The following is a 20,306-nucleotide window of genomic DNA, read 5'->3' on the forward strand; positions in this document are numbered from 1 at the left end:
ACAAAACAAACGGATATGACAACTCCGTCTAGAGAGAGCAGAAGAGGGGAAGGGTTTAATAGCGAGGGAACCCTAAAGAAATAAATATAACTACAAAAGATTAGTAAAATAAAATATTTAGCGGCGACAAGAAATGAAAGGATTAACGGGAGATAACGCGTAGTGCGAGAAAGGGAAAAACTGTCAAAAGGTACCGCCAAGAAAGGACGCATGCGCCTTAACACTAAGTATTTTTAGTTAATGAAATTGTTAAGAACATAAATGGAAATAGAAAACAAAAAATATTTTCAGTTGCAACCCAATTTTATTGCAAAACATTTAGGTAAAATTAACGGTAACTTCAGTCTTGACAAACAGTCTTATTGTTTTAACAAATTAATATTATCATATTAAATTACATGTTTTCTTTAAAATACCTAATACTTTAATATGCAATTAAATAAATTGAAAAAAGGAAACCTAAATGAAATAAAGAAATGGTTTTACCACCTATCTACCAATAAACAGCTTGGGAATTGCAATCTTTGTTTGGTTATCCATAAGACTAGAGGTTTTGAAACTTTGTTAATGATGTTTTTTATTTATCACTCCCATTCGTGTTTGGTCGAACACTCAAAACCATCTTAAATCAGTAACAAGCCTTTACGACCAACGTGGATCAACCAATGACTTCCAAAATTTGGCATGCGAAATTCTTCTCTTTATTTTTATTGTAAAAAGAACCAATGAAATCTCCTTGCACAAACAAACTAGTAGCATATCTGAAAGTTTAGTGTTGAAAAATAATAATAATAATGTGAAAAAACTTGCAGGAAAAATTCACTTTAATCAATAAATCAATAAGCTACCTTACTAAAATCTAATAACATAAAAATAACTTTTCTACAGATAATAAAATTGTAAATGCAAATGCTAATGTAAATTCTTATGATTAGAAGTAAAATAAATAAAACACAGATATGAAACACTTGTTAAAGCAGTATTTTAAATAATAAATAGTATTTAACCTTTCATAATAAACCAAAAAGTACCTCAAAATTATTAATTGAATAAGATAATAAATTTAAGCGTTTAGTGTTAATACATTTTAAAAACCTATATTTATAAACACCATAGATTGATAAAAGTTTGAGATAACATCTGAAATCACATGTACGTACTATTTAGAAAAAGTACATAAACTTACATAAAGTACAGTAAACTTATCCTTTTTGATCGTAAGCTGAAGTAAAAAATAAAATAAGGGTAAGTGTTTGGTTTAGGGTTACGAGAACGGACTAGCGAACAGGTGATCCCCAGTTCGAGACCAGATTTATATATACATATAATTTATTTAGAAATGTACAATCTGTATAAATATATAAGTACATCAGAAGGTGGATGAGATATATTGGTGGAGGAGAGAGACAATCAGCGTTAGCAATCTCTGCTGGATATCGATGTCGTTGCTGATAATATTCATATCTCAAGGAGGTCTCGAGGCCATTGGCGATTCAGTTGGCGAAGAGTATTAGAGCATGTTGAGAGAGCAGCATGGAGCTTGCGATATTTTGTTGTTGGGATGTTGAGGTCGTTGTGAAGAGTAAGGTTTGTCACGTAAAAGAAGTGTCAACTATCTGTTCGGAGTAGTTTTGATTGAAATGTTTGTACAACCCTTACGTTTGTAGGTTTAGCTGGACCCCACAGCTCTAGTTTGTAAGGCCACATAGGTTTAAGGATAGAATTATATATACCAAGTCCAAGTAGTCTGTAAAGAAGTTTTGGGCCTCCGTCCACAACACCTAATTGGTAGTTGGACGTAAAGCCCGCCTGAAAAAATAGGCAATTATTTTACTTAACTTTTACATAATTATCTCTATCAGCCTAGATTAGCTAATCTACAACAACTTAATAATACAAGGATCATGAGTCATCTAAACTACCTCATTTATTTTCCTACATGTGTTACCTTCATGCAAAGATCTAATTAACAAAACTAATAATATTCATGAAATTTTCTAGTTAAACGAAGAAGCAAAAGGAGTTTCTATTACAATTTTTAATAATAAATTCGCATCCTAATCCAAACATTGAATATTTCCTTTACATCATGTGAGTAATTTTTGACTGTACCAATCATGCCATTTCACACACAAGTATTATTTCGAAGACAACCAGAAAACTCCAATCGTTCGGATAAAAGGCGTTTTAATTTAGTAAAGAAGTGCGAAAATATTGTTAATATTTAATTTACTAGTGCTCAATCGAGTTAGCGCATTGCGTTCAACATGTTGAAGTAGGAGAACGATGCTTGATATAGCTGTAATAAATATGAAATATCCATCATTCACACGAATATCATCAGCTGTATCTTTTAATATTAAAAAAAAAAAATCAAATTCTAAAAACCCACCTCGCAAAGACCTTTCATTGAAAATTCCTGAAGTCCACCTCCTTTAACAATCCTATCTCGATTACAAGCGGTCAGTACATTAAGCAAAGACTTCTGAGTACTCACAGATTCCTCATACCAAGGAATAAAATACACAGCTTCTCTAACGTTAGCAATCTGCAACGTTACATTGGTATGAGCCAGAAATTCAATATATTTTTTAATACTCTATTAAGAGGACGTCAGCTAACCTTATCAGTAATTTCTTGGCCAAACCAACAGTAAATCCCAACAAAAACAGCTTCTGTTAGAAGTACACATCCAACGCCAATAATTATTGTCATGAGTGTTGAATTGGGATCCTAAAATTTAATATTATGTGAATTTGCACTAATTCTCCAACGCTGATCTTTATTGCAATTTTTACAATTAAAATTACTTAATATTTGGAATGTTTCCTACTGATTTAGAAATCTCTTTTTTCAGGTATTCCAGAGTACTCGCGATTATTCAAGTGTTAATTGACAAATCGACTCCAAACCAAAAGCTGTAAGTGAGACATTCTTCGTGGTGAGCCCACAAGTTAGGTGGGTTTGTCAATGTAATAGTTAATTTGGCTGGATTCGAAAGTTAAAAAAAACGAGCTCATCTACGCAATAATCTACTGTGGTAAGCACCGGTTTCAAACTTTCGTAGATCCTTCGGGATAGTTGGCTACCATACATTAATACTTCAAGAGCGAACACTCAAGGTTAATGAAATGAGCACAAAATGATGACTAAGAAAGATAATATTTTTCAAAGGCCTAGTGTCGTCAGTGTTTCTGTTTCAGAATTTTACAGGCGTCTTACTAGAAGTAAAGAGTTGATATTTGGCTCTATTGACTAATGAGCTTGCCAACTACTGGGAGGTCCAAACATGAATAACAATTTACGTGTTACAGTTTGAAGTGTTCCAAGTGGTGTGTTTGTGATCGAATTCTATATATTAAGAGAAAATAATAAAGCTATTTTGTGGGTCTTAAAAAAAAATGAATGCAAAAGAAATATTGAAAGTGACAGATAGCAGAATTAAGTAAGTGTAAGATATTTTTAAGATTAAAATTTTAAAAGATTGTTTAAAAAGAAAGAGAGTTTTCTATATTGAAACTCAGAAAAATAAATCATCTCTTTGAAAAACCTTTTATTATTATTTTTTTAAATTCCAAATTAGGTGTGTGTACCTTTAGATACAGAATTCATTAAATGATTAATCTGGCATAGAAATAATCATGTACGTTTTTTATTATAAATTATTCTGAAAGGAAGAAAAATTACTGCCAATTTCAGTCATAATGTTTTTTTATTTTTTACACACGAACCATTTATGTTAAATACGTGAAAAATATTTTAATTGCGTCTAGTCTACAAGCATTATCCCTGAAGATGGTATAATCGCTAGGTAGAAAGCTTGGCAAATATCTATTATTATCTCAGTCATACCCATTTGAGGTAATAATAGTTTTTTCTTTTCGGATCAATGATTCAGTCACCAAAAACGATGAACAATATTCTAAGTGATAATCCTGTGAAGCTTGTCACAGAAAGGCTGCGAATGAAAAGATTGCCAACAAAAATTTACGTGAAGAATAAAGTAAAGAATATTAATGAATATAATTTATAACAAAATAAATTGATGCTATTTACCGTAATTATATAGACCACTGTGCATAACATAGCTCCAGCGCAAGCAGAAAATAGAAATAAAAACATGCTGTAAATCTCTTGGAATAACTCGAAATAACTGGAATTAATGAATATAATAGGAATTTAGAAATGAATTTAAATTTAAAAAAGAAAAAAATGGAACAAGTTTTAACTGATCAGTAGCATTTAAAAATAACCTACCTTAGCAGTTTACCATGCTGACGGATTATATAGGTCAACCGACGATTGGTAAATTCCTGTCTTTTTTCATTTGTTTCTGATAGTTCCATAACTTCTCCGGAATTATGTTCAAATGTCTCTTGAATGTAAATTGATAATATCTCAAATTCATCGCACAGTAATTTGGAATGAATTACAAAAGTTAGTATCATTCCAACATGGGTATTCACTGTGCAAGAAGCCGAGATAAACTGAAATGTTGTTACAGCAATGTACCTGAAATTTAATAAGAAACACATATAACCCGGACGTTTCGAGGCAAAACCTCGTTTCATAAAATAGTATCGGTAGAAAGTAAAACGAAAAGCAGCTTCATGAACTCCGATTCTTGGATAAAAAAGGAGACGATTATAAGGGAAAGAAAGAGTTTAAAAACTTTTCAAAAGCCATCTCTGGAAAAAATGAATTCTTCTTATTGAGCAGAATAAGTTTGATTTCATGTAAATTACATTTTGCAAGTTCGATAACTACGTGTTTCCAGACAACTAATTAAATTAATGTGTTAAAATAGCTAAAGTAGACAGTGCCAGCAAGCACAACCTACCTAAACCATGAATTTATCTCAAAAGGCAACCATCCAGGTAGAGGAAGTATCTTCAAATCAAGACCTTCCATTAAAGGACGTCTGAAAAAGTTGATTACAAGAGAAAAATGGTAATAAAAGGCCATATTATTGATGAAAAGCCGCAAAAATGTATTTGTTTTCTTCTTTATAGCCTGTTGTTTTCTTGATAATTTGATTTCAGGTTGGTAGAATTCAGACTTGATTACTGATAGAAACAATGACATCTTTTTAGATTTATAGATTAGTGGCAATGCCATTAATGCACAAGAAGATCCTAAAGTTGTATAGTTTAGAAGGAGCACCTTTTCCAATATATCAAGATCCTTACTGAGAGGAATCTGTAAAAGAAATGAGTAGTATTTCTGAATTAATTTATATTCCATAATCAAACTATTTATGGCAAAACAGTTTTATTTCCAATTGGGACGCCTAAAATTTAATTCAAATTACCTTTTCCGGCGGTCTGACAGAAAATTGGTCTCGCCCATGGAAACTAATTTGAAAAGTACTTCTTTATCATCTGAACTTACTTTCCTCACCGACGGAAGTCAATTAAAAGGACAAAACTCTGATCACAGCCCCTCCAAGTGTCCCCGGATACTAACTCCAGGAGCCGGCCAAAAGAGACGGTGAGAGAACTTGTCCTTCAGCCGGAAATGAGGTAAATCTTGCTCTAACTCCTCTTTAATAGGCTGAGAGGTGGCAAAGTCATCCTCAAAATATCTATTCGTCTGGAGAAGATAGTAAAAGGCGCTAACGAGTAAGACACACGGACTTCTGCTCTCCCTCTTCCCTCCACTTGCCAAGCTAAGACTTCATACTACCGAACACAAGAATGGTTGACTGTGATGAAAACGGAGCCACCGAGTGAATATCTTTTTCTAGTTAAAATGGGTATTAGAGGACATTTGTCCTTTCCAAAAAGCCTTCGAAAATGTCGGGTGGTAGTGGAGCACTTATGCTAACTTGTGGGGAAGACCTCCGTTTAAGGCTTTTAAAAGAAAAGATGAGGCAACCTGTTAGCTTCTCTCTCATTCTGGTGGTTCAGAGTACTAGATGGTCATTGGTGGTTGGAGCAGGATATCCACTCTTTGGGGGACTGGGAAAAAGTTCTGGCAGGGAGAGGTTATCTTAAGTAGCCGGTTTCCTGGATCCTGGGATTTTCCTTGGGGATCTGGGTGGTTATTACGGTTGGACGATTGTTCATGATTTAGGAAATTCAAAAAAGTTGTAAGAGACGTCACGCAAATTATACCTAACTGCCAACTACCCGCTGTTCTTAGAGATTCTTTGTAAAGCTTGTTTCCCTAGATCTCTAGCCATCGTTATAACATCTGAAGAGAGAAGGCGAGAATCTGTATGTAAGTGTGGTGAGCCCTACGCTTTCTGGAGAGCCTGGGTAGCTACCAGAAGTTAGCGAGGAATATACTCTACATAGAAACGTCTTGCTGAAATTTGGTTCAGAATATTAAGAGAAGTCAATGCGTGGAGAACTGATGAGGAATCAGAGAGTAGATATCCATAGCTGACGGCTCTGCCTCGTCTTCTCGAACTCCATAGAGAAGCCGGATGAACTGTTTCATCACCAAGGGAGCAACAGGGTCCATTCTTACTGAATTCTAATTTCATCAATGTATCACCGTTTAGAAGGATGTTCTAGATTGTGAGAGTTACAGGTGGTAGAGTATCTCTACGCGAGGCAATCTCTAAAGATGATTGACAAACAACTCAGAATATTGATTTCGGTAGCTCTTCAGTAAAATTACTCAAGCTAGACCCTTAATTGGGTATCATACTATTTCATTAGATAATTTAATTTAACCTTGCTTGATTAGTGAACCGCTAAAAGTCGCTTTAAGATATACATATGTAATATTACAAATATGAGTCTGGTCAAAGTTGGAAATAAGTTATTCAAAGAATTTGTAACCTCGACAGAATTTATTTAGGAATGCCATCTGTTCAGTTTTTTAAAAAATATATTAATCCTTCTCTAAGAAGTGCAAGTGGTCGGGGAAGTTATGTAGAAAAATATAATTTCTGTACCTATATCTTTTTGTAAGCGGACAAGCAAGCATTGCACAGGATGCTGGTTTATTTGAAGAAAGATGTTTCAGGTTAAAAAGAAGCAAGGGTTAACCATTGTAAACTTATTATTCGACTATTGGCTGAGATACTATTAATGAACAAGAAAAAAATTAAGCCCAGTACAAGTTGGAAATAAACAGAGATTTGAAAGTTATTGAAAATAAGTTAATAGGACCAATGGCTAGTTCATCTAGATGTGGAGTATAAATAAAATATAAAAATAGAACGTGAAACGAATCAATTAATCTTCCCCAGACGAAAGCATATTTTTTTTTAGATAAAAGACAGACCGTCACTGTAGAAACTAAATCAACTATTCTCAAACATGCACAAGTTACATACAACCAAGTTGAACAATTGGAAAATCATTTATATTCTTTTATAGAGAAATCAAGCTGGGCCACGATTATAAATTGAATACTGTTTTGTTCACTCTCATCGCCTCCATAAGATCTTATTTGGAGCAACAGTCGGTTAATCACTTAATTATGAATGATAATTACCGCAAGAAAAATGTGAATGATGCCAGATATTACTAAGATGAGAACTCTTGTGATATTCCAAAAAGTGGTCCATGACTTATCATAAAAAAATCCACACCATCTTGCTAATTGATATCCAGAGTATTGTACATTCTTCCTTATTTTAAATCCTCTTACCCCCTAAAATACAGTTAATTAATATTTCCATTATAATCAATCCGTAATAGTCCTAAATAAGAGGAAAAATATATCTTGTTTAATCTCCTTTGCTTAGTTGCAAGACTCAGAGATCTGGCTTATATACTTTTTCAAACTTTCAAAACTTAACTAAAAGCTATTTTAATAAAAAATAAATAAATAAAATAAAGCTGGTTCAGTGTAATAAACTAGTACTAAGTTCGCCTAAATTACAAATCACTGTTAAAGTTTTTGGAATAAAACTGATAGATTTATTTCTCTAATTTATTTAAGACTATGCAAAGTTAGATGCTCTTTTTTTTTTAAGTCTCGCTCGGTTTCTTATGTAATAGAAATAAATTCGAGGTCGTCTACCACTGGTGAGCGTCTTATTCTAAAGTCAATTACAGGGTGAAGTACTTTGAGAAAAAGCGTTATCAAAGAATGAATTGTTACTCCCGTAAATGGCAGGTTTGGAAACAACCATATCGTCATATTGAAGTTGAATGAAGATTGTTTACACCGTATTCGATAACCCTGAAACGACTCAAAAACGATTCAGTACAGTACCAGCTGTTATCCGAAAACTTAGTAATTTGTCCGGTTGCAAAAATGGTAACAATTAAAATGTTACAGGTTGTGAGTCCAACGTTTTATTGAGATCCCAACGATCAATTCAGGTTTGTTAGGAAGGTCTCATCATAACAAACAAACTGCAGCTGCATTTCCCTATGGCTGCTAACGTTTGACAAGCTCAGTTTATATAAGATTTATTTTGTACCCACTTAAAAAGTGTATTTCGTCACACACTTGAATACCTCTATATCTAACGATAAAACTGGCCAAAGAATATACTAAAGTTTCCTGCTGGAACGACGCTTGGACAAGGGCTTACTACACTTGAATCCTTGAATTGAATCGGACATGAAGCAAAACATTAAGAGGCGTTCTGTAGGGGAATTGACAAGCAGAAGGCAGGTTCAAAACAGAGTTTGGGGCTTAAGCGCCGTACTAAGGATCCCGTGTACTAAGGATGAAAATGTGGTTAGGACTTCTAGATATCTCATTTCAACAGCAGTAATGAACATCTGGATTACAGTTATAAAGGTTCTTCAAATTCTCCATCACACAAGCAGGTTGACTGCTATCTAAGACATTTGTGAGAAGTTAGATCTTCTCTGTTGTGTGCAATATATAAAATAACGTACTCTACTGTTCTAAAGTGTGGGCACTCCCCAACATTGAAATGATAGAAACTATACAGATAAGGTTTTTAAGATATTGTTGGGCCTACCAATACATACGCCGCACTCATATATATATGAGTGGAGACTTGTCAAACACATTTGGAGTCGCAGTTTTTAGAAGAAGTATAAAGTGGTGGTATAAACTGCTGACAATGCCAAAAGATAGCTTACCATGTGCTAGATTAATAATTGAGATTATGAGTAACGGAAAAGAATCCTTTTAATTGGGCCACGCACTTGTTCAATTCCCTCGCTCAAGATATGTGGCAGGCTCAAAATCCTGATCTTTTGAAGCATAATTTGAAAGAAATGTTTGAGAAATGTACAAATAACTGTTCAAGTCGGAATTTGATACTACTGCCTATAATTTGCACAATAGACATGTTTTACATCCTTGTTAATTGACGGGGCATATCTTTCACTGAAGGTGCACCTGGCTAAAATTAAATTACTCTCACAAGTACGGCTAGCATCTAAAACTTATCCGATACTTTATGTCCTAGGGAAGAAACATATATTTAAGCCAAAAAATGCATGCTAGTTTTGTAATTTAAATGAGTTGGACGATCTATTGCACTTCTATCTTGTAAGCCCTTTGTATTCTGCGATGAGAAATAAGCTTTTCAGGGATTTATCGGCCTTCCAGTTGCTTTATTAATACTCCTAAAAGTGAATACCATTGAGAAAGTAAATAAGTTATTTTGTTTCACTATTCATGCTCGCAGTCTGAGCGAAAGAAAATTAAATTGCTGTAAATGATGGGCTGGCCCTGTTATATTGCTGTTTATATATTTAGTATTTTTCGTTTTTCTATTTTTACAAATTAATTGTTAATAATTATAAATGTGGAATGTATGTTTTGTTTTAACTCCCTGCTTTTATAGATTTGTTTATTAGTTACTCTAATTATTTGAATAGTTTAATGTAATAGTAAATATTTTTAATAATTTATTTTAAAGGCGGTAATGACCAAGCTGTCGATGCGTCGGAAACAAAAATTATTTTAAACAATTCACATTAATTAAAATGCATTGCTCAATGTATGACTGACCAGACGTGGGTCTAGCTCCACTGTTATGCAACTTTGAATTTTGGCAGTGAAATAAATAAATAAAATTATGTAAGATGCCACAAAGAGACGTCTCATTAAAGAAAAAACAATACTATTAAGTTCCTATCAGAAGTACCAGTTTTTCTATTTAGAAAGTGAATATTCAAACCATTGGAGGTGTTAAAAATTGCAGATTTATAAGGAATACATACTTTCTTGTTAGAAGTGTTACCCATGTTGATAATCCCAAACCTCGCTTTAAACAAATGCGTCAAAATATTTGTATTGAAAAGGATAATATTGATCTTTGCACATTAAAAACACAATAGAGCAATCAATTTTTCATTAATTCAAAGAATAGGCACTTTAAATATTCGCTTTAAATTCTATTTAGGTAAAAGTAAAGCTATAGTAGAGGGCCTATATTTTCGTCAATAAATGTTTATAATGAGTTAATTTCTGTTCAATATTTAATTGATTGAATACAAGAAAATTCACAAATTGAACTAAGGAACAAATGTGGAAAGGATAATTACCAGAGTATGTTAATGGCTCTCTTAATATCATTTTAATGCTTATGAAGTTACAAAAATATATTAAGTTTTTATAACTCAAAACTCTTTTATCAAGTTTTGGAATTTTTTTTATACCAGAGTACATTCTTTAATTTATTCTAAAAATCGATCACTTCAAAGTGTTATCTACTTAAAAGAAAATATTGTGGACAGTAAATCCAGATTAAAGATAATTTAAGAGTAGAAATAATGATAATTGTCTGATTACGGTAACGCAATGGGAAAATTATTTTCTATCAATTCTCCAGCCCAAAATTGTTGACAATATAATGTTTTTTGGGTATCTCAACCAGATTTAGATTATGGATGAATTAATGGCAAGTATAAATTATTGTAAAATTAATAAAGCTGATGGGCCTGACCATGTTCCCAATAAATGATTTAAATTCTTACCAGAATCGTGGACTCACTATTTGTTAAATATATTTAATAAGATTTGGCAGGAGTAGCAATATCCCTCTAATTGGCATAAAGTTCGTTCAAAATTACTTTTCAAGAAGGGTAGCCCAACTCTGCATGAAAATCACAGGGCAATAGCCATTTTTAATTCTATTTCAAAAATTTTCACTTTTTTTTTATTTACAGTAGGCTGGTAGAATGGGTAGAGCAGAGAAACCTTATTCCAGAAGAATATTCGGAAGGGGAAAGGCTGTCTTAATGCAATCATGTTTAAGGTCACTAAGCATGGAAGCTCCTATAGGGTTTGTCGTCCGAAATGTTATCTCAACAAGGTCAATAGCTGGCATTCTTCCAATTCTTTGTATGTTTCTTCTTTAGTTTTTATGGTTTATAAAGTTGAATATTTATTTAGTTTTTCATTTTATGAGATAATTTAAATATTGTATTTATTTCCATTTTTATTTAAAACACATCTCTTATAAGACTTCAAAGCAATAAATAAAATAATAATGGTGCAAATCCAGTACTCAATTTTGTTTTTGAGACTGCACATAGCCTAAAATTATGCAGGTGTAATGTATGTATGTAATGTAGTGTATGCAGATGATTAAGGATATAATTTATTTTCCATTTACTTATTTATTTATAAATAAGGTAAGCTCCCAGTTGTAGACGCCTTTAAGATCGCGTCGCCACATATTATGTGTTAGATAATTACATCTGTTTTAGATAGAAAATAATTTTTTTTTTTGGCATTGGCGAAAATAGTTTTGACAATCTTAATGCATTATTTGAACCATAACTTAAATAAAAACATTTTAAAAACAGTTTATTACTTTTTTAAAATAGAAAATTAAAAATGTTTAAAAGTAGACACCAAAAAACAATAGTGGACAGTTTACAGGGCCACTGGACATCGGAATTCAATTGCATATTTCTCTTTTTATTTTCCGACCTTTCGCGAAAAATCATTGTGTTTACTTGAATAATTGTCATTAACCATGATTTTAATTAAATTGCAAAGAACATAAATGGAATTAGTAAAAAAAAAAGTTTTGATTTACAACCAAATTGTACTGCAACATCTTCAGGTAAAATTAACACTAACTTCAGTCTTAGTCTAAACAAATTAATATAATAAAAAAAAAACTTACTTCTTTTCTTTAAAATATCTAATATTTTACTTGGCAATTAGCAATCTAATTAAAAAAAGGTAACAAATGAAATTAAGAAATAGTTTTACCTACCTATCTACCAATAAACAGCTTGGGAATTACACTCTTTGGTTATCCATAAGACTAGAGGTTTTGAAACTTTGTTAATGATATGTTTTTTATTTATCTTACACATTCGTGTTTCGTTGTACTCAAAAACGGTCTCAAATCGGTTACAAGCCTTTAGTGGAATGACCAACCTGGTCTCAAGCAATGACCTCTAAAATTTGGCGTACGAAATTCTTCTCTTTATTTTTAATGGATAAAGAAGCGATGAAATATCCTTTCCAATATAATCGCTTAACCGAAAGTTTAGTGGTTGAACAAATATATTATTAATAATGTGAAAAAACTTGAAGAAAAAATTCACTTTAATCAATAAATCAATAAGTTACCTTACTAAAATCTAATAACGTGAAAATAACTTTTCTACAGATAATACAATTTTCTATAGATGTAAATTCTTATGATTAGAAATAAAATAAATAATACAAAGATATTATTAAATACATATACAAATATTATTATTAAAGCAGTGTTTTAAATAATAAATAGTAATTAATCTTTCATAATAATCCAAAAAGTACATACTAAATAAATAAATAAAGATTACTAATATCTAGCTCATCTTGGCAATAACAACCAGACTACATACCTAAACTGGTGAGCAAATAATATATTTACTACCCTTTACTTGGATAAATTTCCAGTAGTGTCTCATTCACAATTGGCAATGCTACGGTATAATTCTAGAGAGCTTTCTGAGACCCCTCCAGCTAACAAGAGAGAATATTCATCAAATTTTCTAGTTAAACGAAGAAACAAAAGGAGTTTCTATTACAATTTTTAATAATAAATTCGCATCATAACCCAAACATTGAATATTTCCTTCACATCATGTGAGTAATTTTTGACTGTACCAATCATGCCATTTCACTCGCAAATATTATTTCGAAGACAACCAGAAAGCTCCAATCGTTCAGATAAAGGGCGTTTTAATTTAGTAAAGAAGTGCAAAAATATTGTTAATATTTAATTTACTAGTGCTCAATCGAGTTAGCGCATTGCGTTCAACATGTTGAAGTAGGAGAACGATGCTTGATATAGCTGTAATAAATATGAAATATCCATCATTCACACGAATATCATCAGCTGTATCTTTTAATATTGAAAAAAAAAAATCAAATTCCAAAAACCCACCTCGCAAAGACCTTTCATTGAAAATTCCTGAAGTCCACCTCCTTTAACAATCCTATCTCGATTACAAGCGGTCAGTACATTAAGCAAAGACTTCTGAGTACTTACAGATTCCTCATACCAAGGAATAAAATACACAGCTTCTCTAACGTTAGCAATCTGCAACGTTACATTGGTATAAGCCAGAAATTCAATATATTTTTTAATACTCTATTAAGAGGACGTCAGCTAACCTTATCAGTAATTTCTTGGCCAAACCAACAGTAAATCCCAACAAAAACAGCTTCTGTTAGAAGTACACATCCAACGCCAATAATTATTGCCATGAGTGTTGAATTGGGATCCTAAAATTTAGTATTATGTGAATTAGCACTAATTCTCAAACGCTTCTCTTCGTTGCAATTTTTACAATTAAAATTTCTGAACTTTTGGAATGTTTACTACTGATTTAGAAATTTCTTTTTTCAGGTATTCCAGAGTACTCGCGATTATTCAACTGTTAATTAACAAATCGTCTCCAAATTAAAAGCTGTGAGACATTCTTCGTGGTGAGCCCACAAGTTGGGTGGGTTTGTCATTGTAATAGTTAATTTGGCTGGATTCGAAAGTTAAAAAAAAAAGGAGCTCATCTACGCAATAATCTACTGAGGTAAGCACCGGTTTCAAACTTTCGCAGATCCTTCGGGAAAGTTTGCTACCATACATTAATACTTCAAGAGTTAATGAAATGTGCCCAAAGTGATGGCTATTTGGAGATCCAAACGTAGTTATTCATGTACGTGTATACAGAGTGTATACGGAGGAGTTGTCGAAACTTCGGGAGGTGATTAAACAGCTCAAATGCAACAAAAAATATTCTCTTCACTTTGGCCCAATTACCAATAGTGTCCAAGATATTTGCATTTTTAACTTTTCCGTCGATATTCGCGTTTTTCACCATAAAAACGGCCGTACCTTTTCTTTCCTTTATCCTACAACAAATCTGCTTATTCCAAACGAAAGAGCATTAAATTTCCTATAAATATGCTCAATATATCCTCAAAACGTTTTTATAACAATGTAATTTTTACTTTAATATATTAAAAAATTCGTTTTCGATGATTTTTGTTAAAATTTTCAACTCCATTTTTTCAATAATTAATGCATCAAGGAGTCACATAATTTCAGAAAAAGTTTCGCATTTATTGAGCTTGAAAAATAAAGTAAAGAATATTCATGAATATAATTTAAAACAAAATAAATTGATGCTATTTACCGTAATTATATAAACCACTGTGCATAACATAGCTCCAGCGCAAGCAGAAAATAGAAATAAAAACATGCTGTAAATCTCTTGGAATAACTCGAAATAACTGGAATTAATGAATATAATAGGAATTCAGAATTGTATTTAAATTTAAAAAGAAAAAATGGAACAAGTTTTAACTGATCAGTAGCATTTAAAAATAACCAACCATAGCAGTTTACCATGCTGACGGATTATATAGGTGAACCGACGATTGATAAATTCCTGTCTTTTTTCATTTGTTTCTGATAGTTCCATAACTTCTCCAGAATTATGTTCAAATGTTTCCTCAACGTAAATTGATAATATTTCAAATTCATCGCACAGTAATTTAGAATGAATTACAAAAGTTAGAATCATTCCAACATGGGTATTTACTAAGCTAGCAGCCGACATGAACTGAAATGTTGATACAGCAATGTATCTGAAATTTAATAAGAAAAACTGCACTCACATATGACAGCAGCTTTTTGTATTCCGATTTTTGAATAAAAAATGAGAAGATTTTAAGGGGACGAAAAAGATTGTAAACTAAAAAAAATGAATTCTTCTTATTGAGCAAAGTAATTTTGATTTCATGTAAATTACATTTGGCAAACTCGATAACTGCTTGTTTCCAAACAACCAATTAAATTAATGTGATTAAAAAAAATAATAAACAGCACTCACAACCTACCTAAACCATGAATTCATCTCAAAAGGCAACCATCCAGGTACAGGAAGTATCTTCAAATCAAGACCTTCCATTAAAGGACGTCTGAAATAGTTGATTACAAGAGAAAAATGATAATAAAAGGCAATGTTATTAATGAAAAGCCGCAAAAATGTATTTGTTTTCTTCTTTATAGCCTGTTGTTTTCTTGATAATTTGATTTCAGGTTGGTAGAATTCAGACTTGATAATTGTTAGAAACAATGACATCTTTTTAGATTTATGGATTAGTGACAATGCCATTAATGCACAAGAAGACCCTAAGGTTGTATAGTTTAGAAGGAGCACCTTTTCCAATAAATCAAGATCCTTACTGAGAGGAATCTGTAAAAGAAATGAGTAGTATTTCTGAATTAATTTATATTCCATAATCAAACTATTTATGGCAAAACAGTTTTATTTCCAATTGGGACGCCTAAAATTTAATTCAAATAACCTTTTCCGGCGGTCTTACAGAAAATTGGTCTCGGCCATGGAAACTAATTTGAAAAGTACTTCTTTATCACCTGAACTTACTTTCCTCACCGATAGAAGTCAATTAAAAGACAAACTCTGATCACAGCCCCTTCGAAGTGTCCCCGGATACTAACTCCAAGAGCCGGCCAAAAGAGACGGTGAGACAACTTGTCCTTCAGCCGGAAATTAGGTAAATCATGCTCTAACTCTTCTCTATTAGGCTGAGAGTGTCACCGTCTAGGAGCATGTTTGGAGGATTTAGGAGGATAGATTGTAACAGTTACAGGTGGTAGAGTATCTCTATGCGAGGCAGTATCTAAAAATGATTGACAATCAGCTCAGAATAGTGATTTCGGAAGCTCTTCAGTAAAATTACTCAAGCTAGACTCTTAATTGGGTATTATACTATTTTATTAGATAATCAAATTTTACCTTGTTTGATTAGTGAACCGATAAAAGTTGCTTTAAAATATATGTAATAATACAAATAAGTGTCCGGTCAAAGTTGGAAATAAGTTGTTCAAACAGTTTGTAATTTATGTAGGAATGCCATCGGTTCAGTTTTTAAAAAAAGATATTTGCACCATAAATCCTTCTCTAGAAGACGTAGAACAATATAATTTCCATTTTTAGTAAGCGGAAAAGAAAGCATTGCACAGGATGCTCGTTTATTTGAAGAAAGATGTTTCAGGCTAAAAAGAAGCAAGGGTTAACTATTCTAAATTTACTGTACGGCTATTGGCTGAGATACTATTAATGAACATGAAACAAAATTAAGCCCAGTACAAGTTGGAAATAAACAGTCTGAGATTTGAAAGATATTGAAAATAAGTTAATAGGACCAATGGCTAGTTCATCTAGATGTGGAGTATAAATAAAATATAAAAATAGAACGTGAAGCGAAACAATTAATCTGCCCTGGACGAGGCTTTTTTTTAAGTTTTCAACATATTTCTTTTTAATTTAAGTAATCAAAAAGCAAGCTAACAATTGGAAAATCATTTAAATTCTTTTATAGAGAAATCAAGCTGGGCCACGATTATAAATTGGATACTTTTCTTTTACACTTTCATTCGCCTCCATAAGATCTCATTTGGAGCAACAGGCAGTTAACATTTAATTATTAATGACAATTACCTCAAGGAAAATGTGAATGACGCCAATTATTACTAAGATGAGAACTCTTATGATATTCCAAAAAGTGGTCCATGACTTATCATAAAAAAATCCACACCATCTTGCTAATTGATATCCAGAGTATTGTACATTCTTCCTTATTTTAAAACCTCTTACTCCCTAAAATTAGTTAATATTTTCATTGTAAACAATCCGTAATAGTAATAAATACGAGGACAAATATATCTTGTTTAATCTTCTTTGCTTAGTCGCGAGACATCTCAATAAAGAAAAAAAAAATTATTAGGTTCTTATCACAAGTACCTATTTCACTATTTACAAAGTGAATGTTCAAACTATTGGAGGTCTTAAAGATTGCAGAATTATGAGGAATACATACTTTTTTGTTAGAAGAGTTACCCATGTTGATATTCCCAAACTACGCTTTTAACAAGTGAGTCAAAACTTTTGTAGAACTTCATGATAAAAATATTGATTAGTGCACATAATAAATCATTCAATCTATCACATTTCAATGAATAGACCATCAGTAGTTAAATATGATTCACTTGAAAATCTATTTTGGCATAATTTAAGCTATAATATAGTGCCTGTTATTTCGTACATATATGTTTATAATGAGTTCATTTCTGTTCAATATTAAATTGATTGAACACAAGTAAATTCACTAATTGAACTAAGGAACAAATGTGGAAGGGGTAATTGCCAGGGTATGTTAATGACTCTCTTAATATCATTTTAATGCTTCTGAAGTTACAAAAGTATATTAAGTTTTTATAACTCAAAACTCTTTTACTAGATTATGGAATCTTTAATACCAGGGTACATTCTTTAATTTATTCTAAAAATCGATCACTTCAAAGTGCTATCGCCTTAGAAACAAATATTGGGGACAATAAATAGCAATATTTTTTTTTTTTTGTTTGTTTGTTTGCTTCCTGTCTGTGCAGATTAGCCAGGGATGTACTAATGTATTATTTAATGGGATGTGTTATGAGTACTATTGTTATTTTTGTTTTAGTTGCTTTATGTTTTATTTTTTTTTTACTTTTTATTTTCAAAGTTTGATTTTGTTTTTGGTAATGAATTGGAAAATAGCCAGATACGTTTCGAATATTGGTTCTGTGAGGATGGTATGTAGGTTGGCAGGAAGTTGACATTTCGCTTTGATGACTGCATTCCACAGTTTTTCCCTATTATCCTGGTGACTATTGCAATCAAGGATCAGGTGGTTGGCGTCTATAATTGTATCAGAAGGGCAAGAGCAAATTGGAGGGACTGAAATTCCTATACGGCTGAGATGGTGGGGCGAGAAGTTATGGTTGAAGCGCAGTCGTATCAAAGTAGTAGTGAACTTTCTACCTTCTGCGAAGTCAAAGTACCACGGTTTTTTAGGTATTGTCGGCTGCAGTGAAGTGTAAAATTTACCTTTGGCATATTTTGATTTTTCGTAATCTATAGACCATGCCCTGTAGTAGGAACGTTTAGAGAAGTTCTTTATATCTGAAGGTAACAGTTTCTCGAGCTTTAGATTCTCCTGGCGTATTGCCTCTTTTGCCTTAGAGTCTGCAATTTCATTGCCAGTTATCCCTGAGTGGCCCCTAATCCATATCAATCGAACTGTCTTTCCGCTAAGACCCGCCCTCTTCAGGAGGTGGACAGTTTCGAGCACCGTGAAATCGGCTTTATGCCCGGGGCATTTAAGCTTGTTGAGCACACTCTTGCTATCAGAAAGTATGACAACTGTTTGTGCCTCTGTCGAGGCCACTAGATTTGCGCATTTATTGATGGCAGTGAGTTCAGCCGAAAAGACTGAGGCATGGCGGTGTAACTTATATAGGCTACTGAGGTTGGTTTGCGGGTCATACACTGAACATCCCACCCCTTCAGGGGATTTAGACCCATCAGTGTAGAGGAAGTACGCACTTGGGAACCTGGCATTTAGTTTTGCCGATAAGTATTCATTATTTGCCGATTCAGGGATACTTTTATCGTATTGGTAGAAGTTAGTTATGACACATTCTGGAGCTCCCAGTGTACACTCAAGGTCAAAAGAAAATGTTGGGAGATGGGTACTCCGGTGTAGGGACAGCATGAATTGCGACAGAGACCAGAACTGATGTACAAGAATTGGTGTACTTTTTTTATACCAATAACTTTCAGTGAGGATTCGGGGAGCTAGTCTGCTTATTTTCTGAATGACGGGTTGATTCAACAAGGGCAGTCTGTCAGCGATGTAGCGCGAGGCTAGTAGGTTCCTTCTTATTTTCAAAGGAGGTTCCTTCGCCTCCGTTAGTAAGGCGTTAATGGGGGTTGAGTTGAGAGCGCCCAGGCATGTACGAAGGGCTTTGTGTTGGATGCGGTCAATCTTTTGGAGATGTGTAGGAGCGGAGTCCCCATAGAGAAAGCAGCCGTAATCAATCCTGGAGCGAATTAGCTGACGGTATATCATCAAGGATAATTTTATATCTGCTCCATACATTTTATGATTCATAAATCTCAAAATATTCAGACTCTGTTCACACTTGGCTATGAGATATTCTATGTGAGTCCTCCAGAGGAGTTTTCCATCCAAATACATTCCCAAAGTTTTCATCACTGGTTCTAGTCGTAGACTGCATCTCCCGAGAACTACCGGGGATGTCGCATTATATTTTCTACGTCTCGTGAAGATGGTTACACTGCTCTTGCTATCAGAGATAGACATGCCTTCACTGATGCACCAGTCATTAAAAGCGTACATAGCCGTATCCAGAGCATCAGTGGCTGCTTTGAGTGACTTCGCTTTACTGTATAGGATGATATCATCTGCAAACTGGGAAATTTTGATGGAAGGACACAGCGTCGTACACATATCCGCCGTATATAGGTTAAACAAAATGGGACTAAGTTCCGCTCCTTGTGGTAATCCATTGTGGGTAAGACGTGGCCCATATGTTTTCCCTTTATGACGTACTGATATCAGCCGTTCATGAAACAGGTAATAGATGTGAGTAGTTATACGAGAAGGAACGCCCATGTTTATCATTTTTTTAACCAAGACTGAAATGCTGACGTTATCGTACGCATTGGTTAGATCTATATTAGCAGCAACAGTGAACATATTGTCTGAGAAACCATTATGGATGTCCATTACGAAGTTGGAGAGTGCATCCTGTGTGCTTCGTTTCTTACGGAATCCAGTCTGATGACTCGGGAGCTTGCCTTCTACTTCAATCCACCACTCAAGACGTGTTTTTATTAGGCGTTCAAAGGTCTTACACACGCACGATGATAGCGCTATTGGTCTGTATGACGTAAACTCAGACGGGTCTTTGTTTGGTTTTAGCAGAGGTACCACAATTTGTTTACTCCAGTCTTCAATTGAAATGTGGTTGATCCATATATCGTTGATGATTCGCAAGAATACCTTTTTTCCTGTATCAG

At 33.3% G+C, this 20,306-nt stretch overlaps 2 protein-coding genes across 2 annotated transcripts; both read right to left on the reverse strand.

The window, feature by feature from the left end:
• Window positions 1–1,125: 1,125 nt before the first annotated feature.
• On the reverse strand, window positions 1,126–4,614 carry LOC141448613 (odorant receptor 4-like). The gene is made up of 5 exons (XM_074117097.1): window positions 4,258–4,614; window positions 4,057–4,153; window positions 2,623–2,733; window positions 2,393–2,548; window positions 1,126–2,299 (listed from the first exon to the last, which is right to left on the reverse strand). The coding sequence occupies exons 1-5, from the start codon at window positions 4,569–4,571 to the stop codon at window positions 2,249–2,251; spliced, it is 729 nt and encodes a 242-aa protein (XP_073973198.1). The 5' UTR covers window positions 4,572–4,614; the 3' UTR covers window positions 1,126–2,248.
• Window positions 4,615–4,836: 222 nt separating this feature from the next.
• On the reverse strand, window positions 4,837–17,411 carry LOC141449280 (uncharacterized). The gene is made up of 9 exons (XM_074118533.1): window positions 17,260–17,411; window positions 16,881–17,039; window positions 15,253–15,611; window positions 14,746–15,000; window positions 14,547–14,643; window positions 13,525–13,635; window positions 13,295–13,450; window positions 7,453–7,611; window positions 4,837–5,199 (listed from the first exon to the last, which is right to left on the reverse strand). Exons 1-9 carry the CDS (start codon window positions 17,281–17,283, stop codon window positions 4,837–4,839), a joined length of 1,683 nt encoding a protein of 560 aa, XP_073974634.1. The 5' UTR covers window positions 17,284–17,411.
• Window positions 17,412–20,306: the final 2,895 nt, after the last annotated feature.

This window comes from Rhodnius prolixus, unplaced genomic scaffold (genome assembly GCF_049639745.1).
Source record: "Rhodnius prolixus isolate KJV_2025 unplaced genomic scaffold, Rpr scaffold_2, whole genome shotgun sequence".
NCBI classification, from domain to species: Eukaryota; Metazoa; Arthropoda; class Insecta; order Hemiptera; family Reduviidae; genus Rhodnius; species Rhodnius prolixus.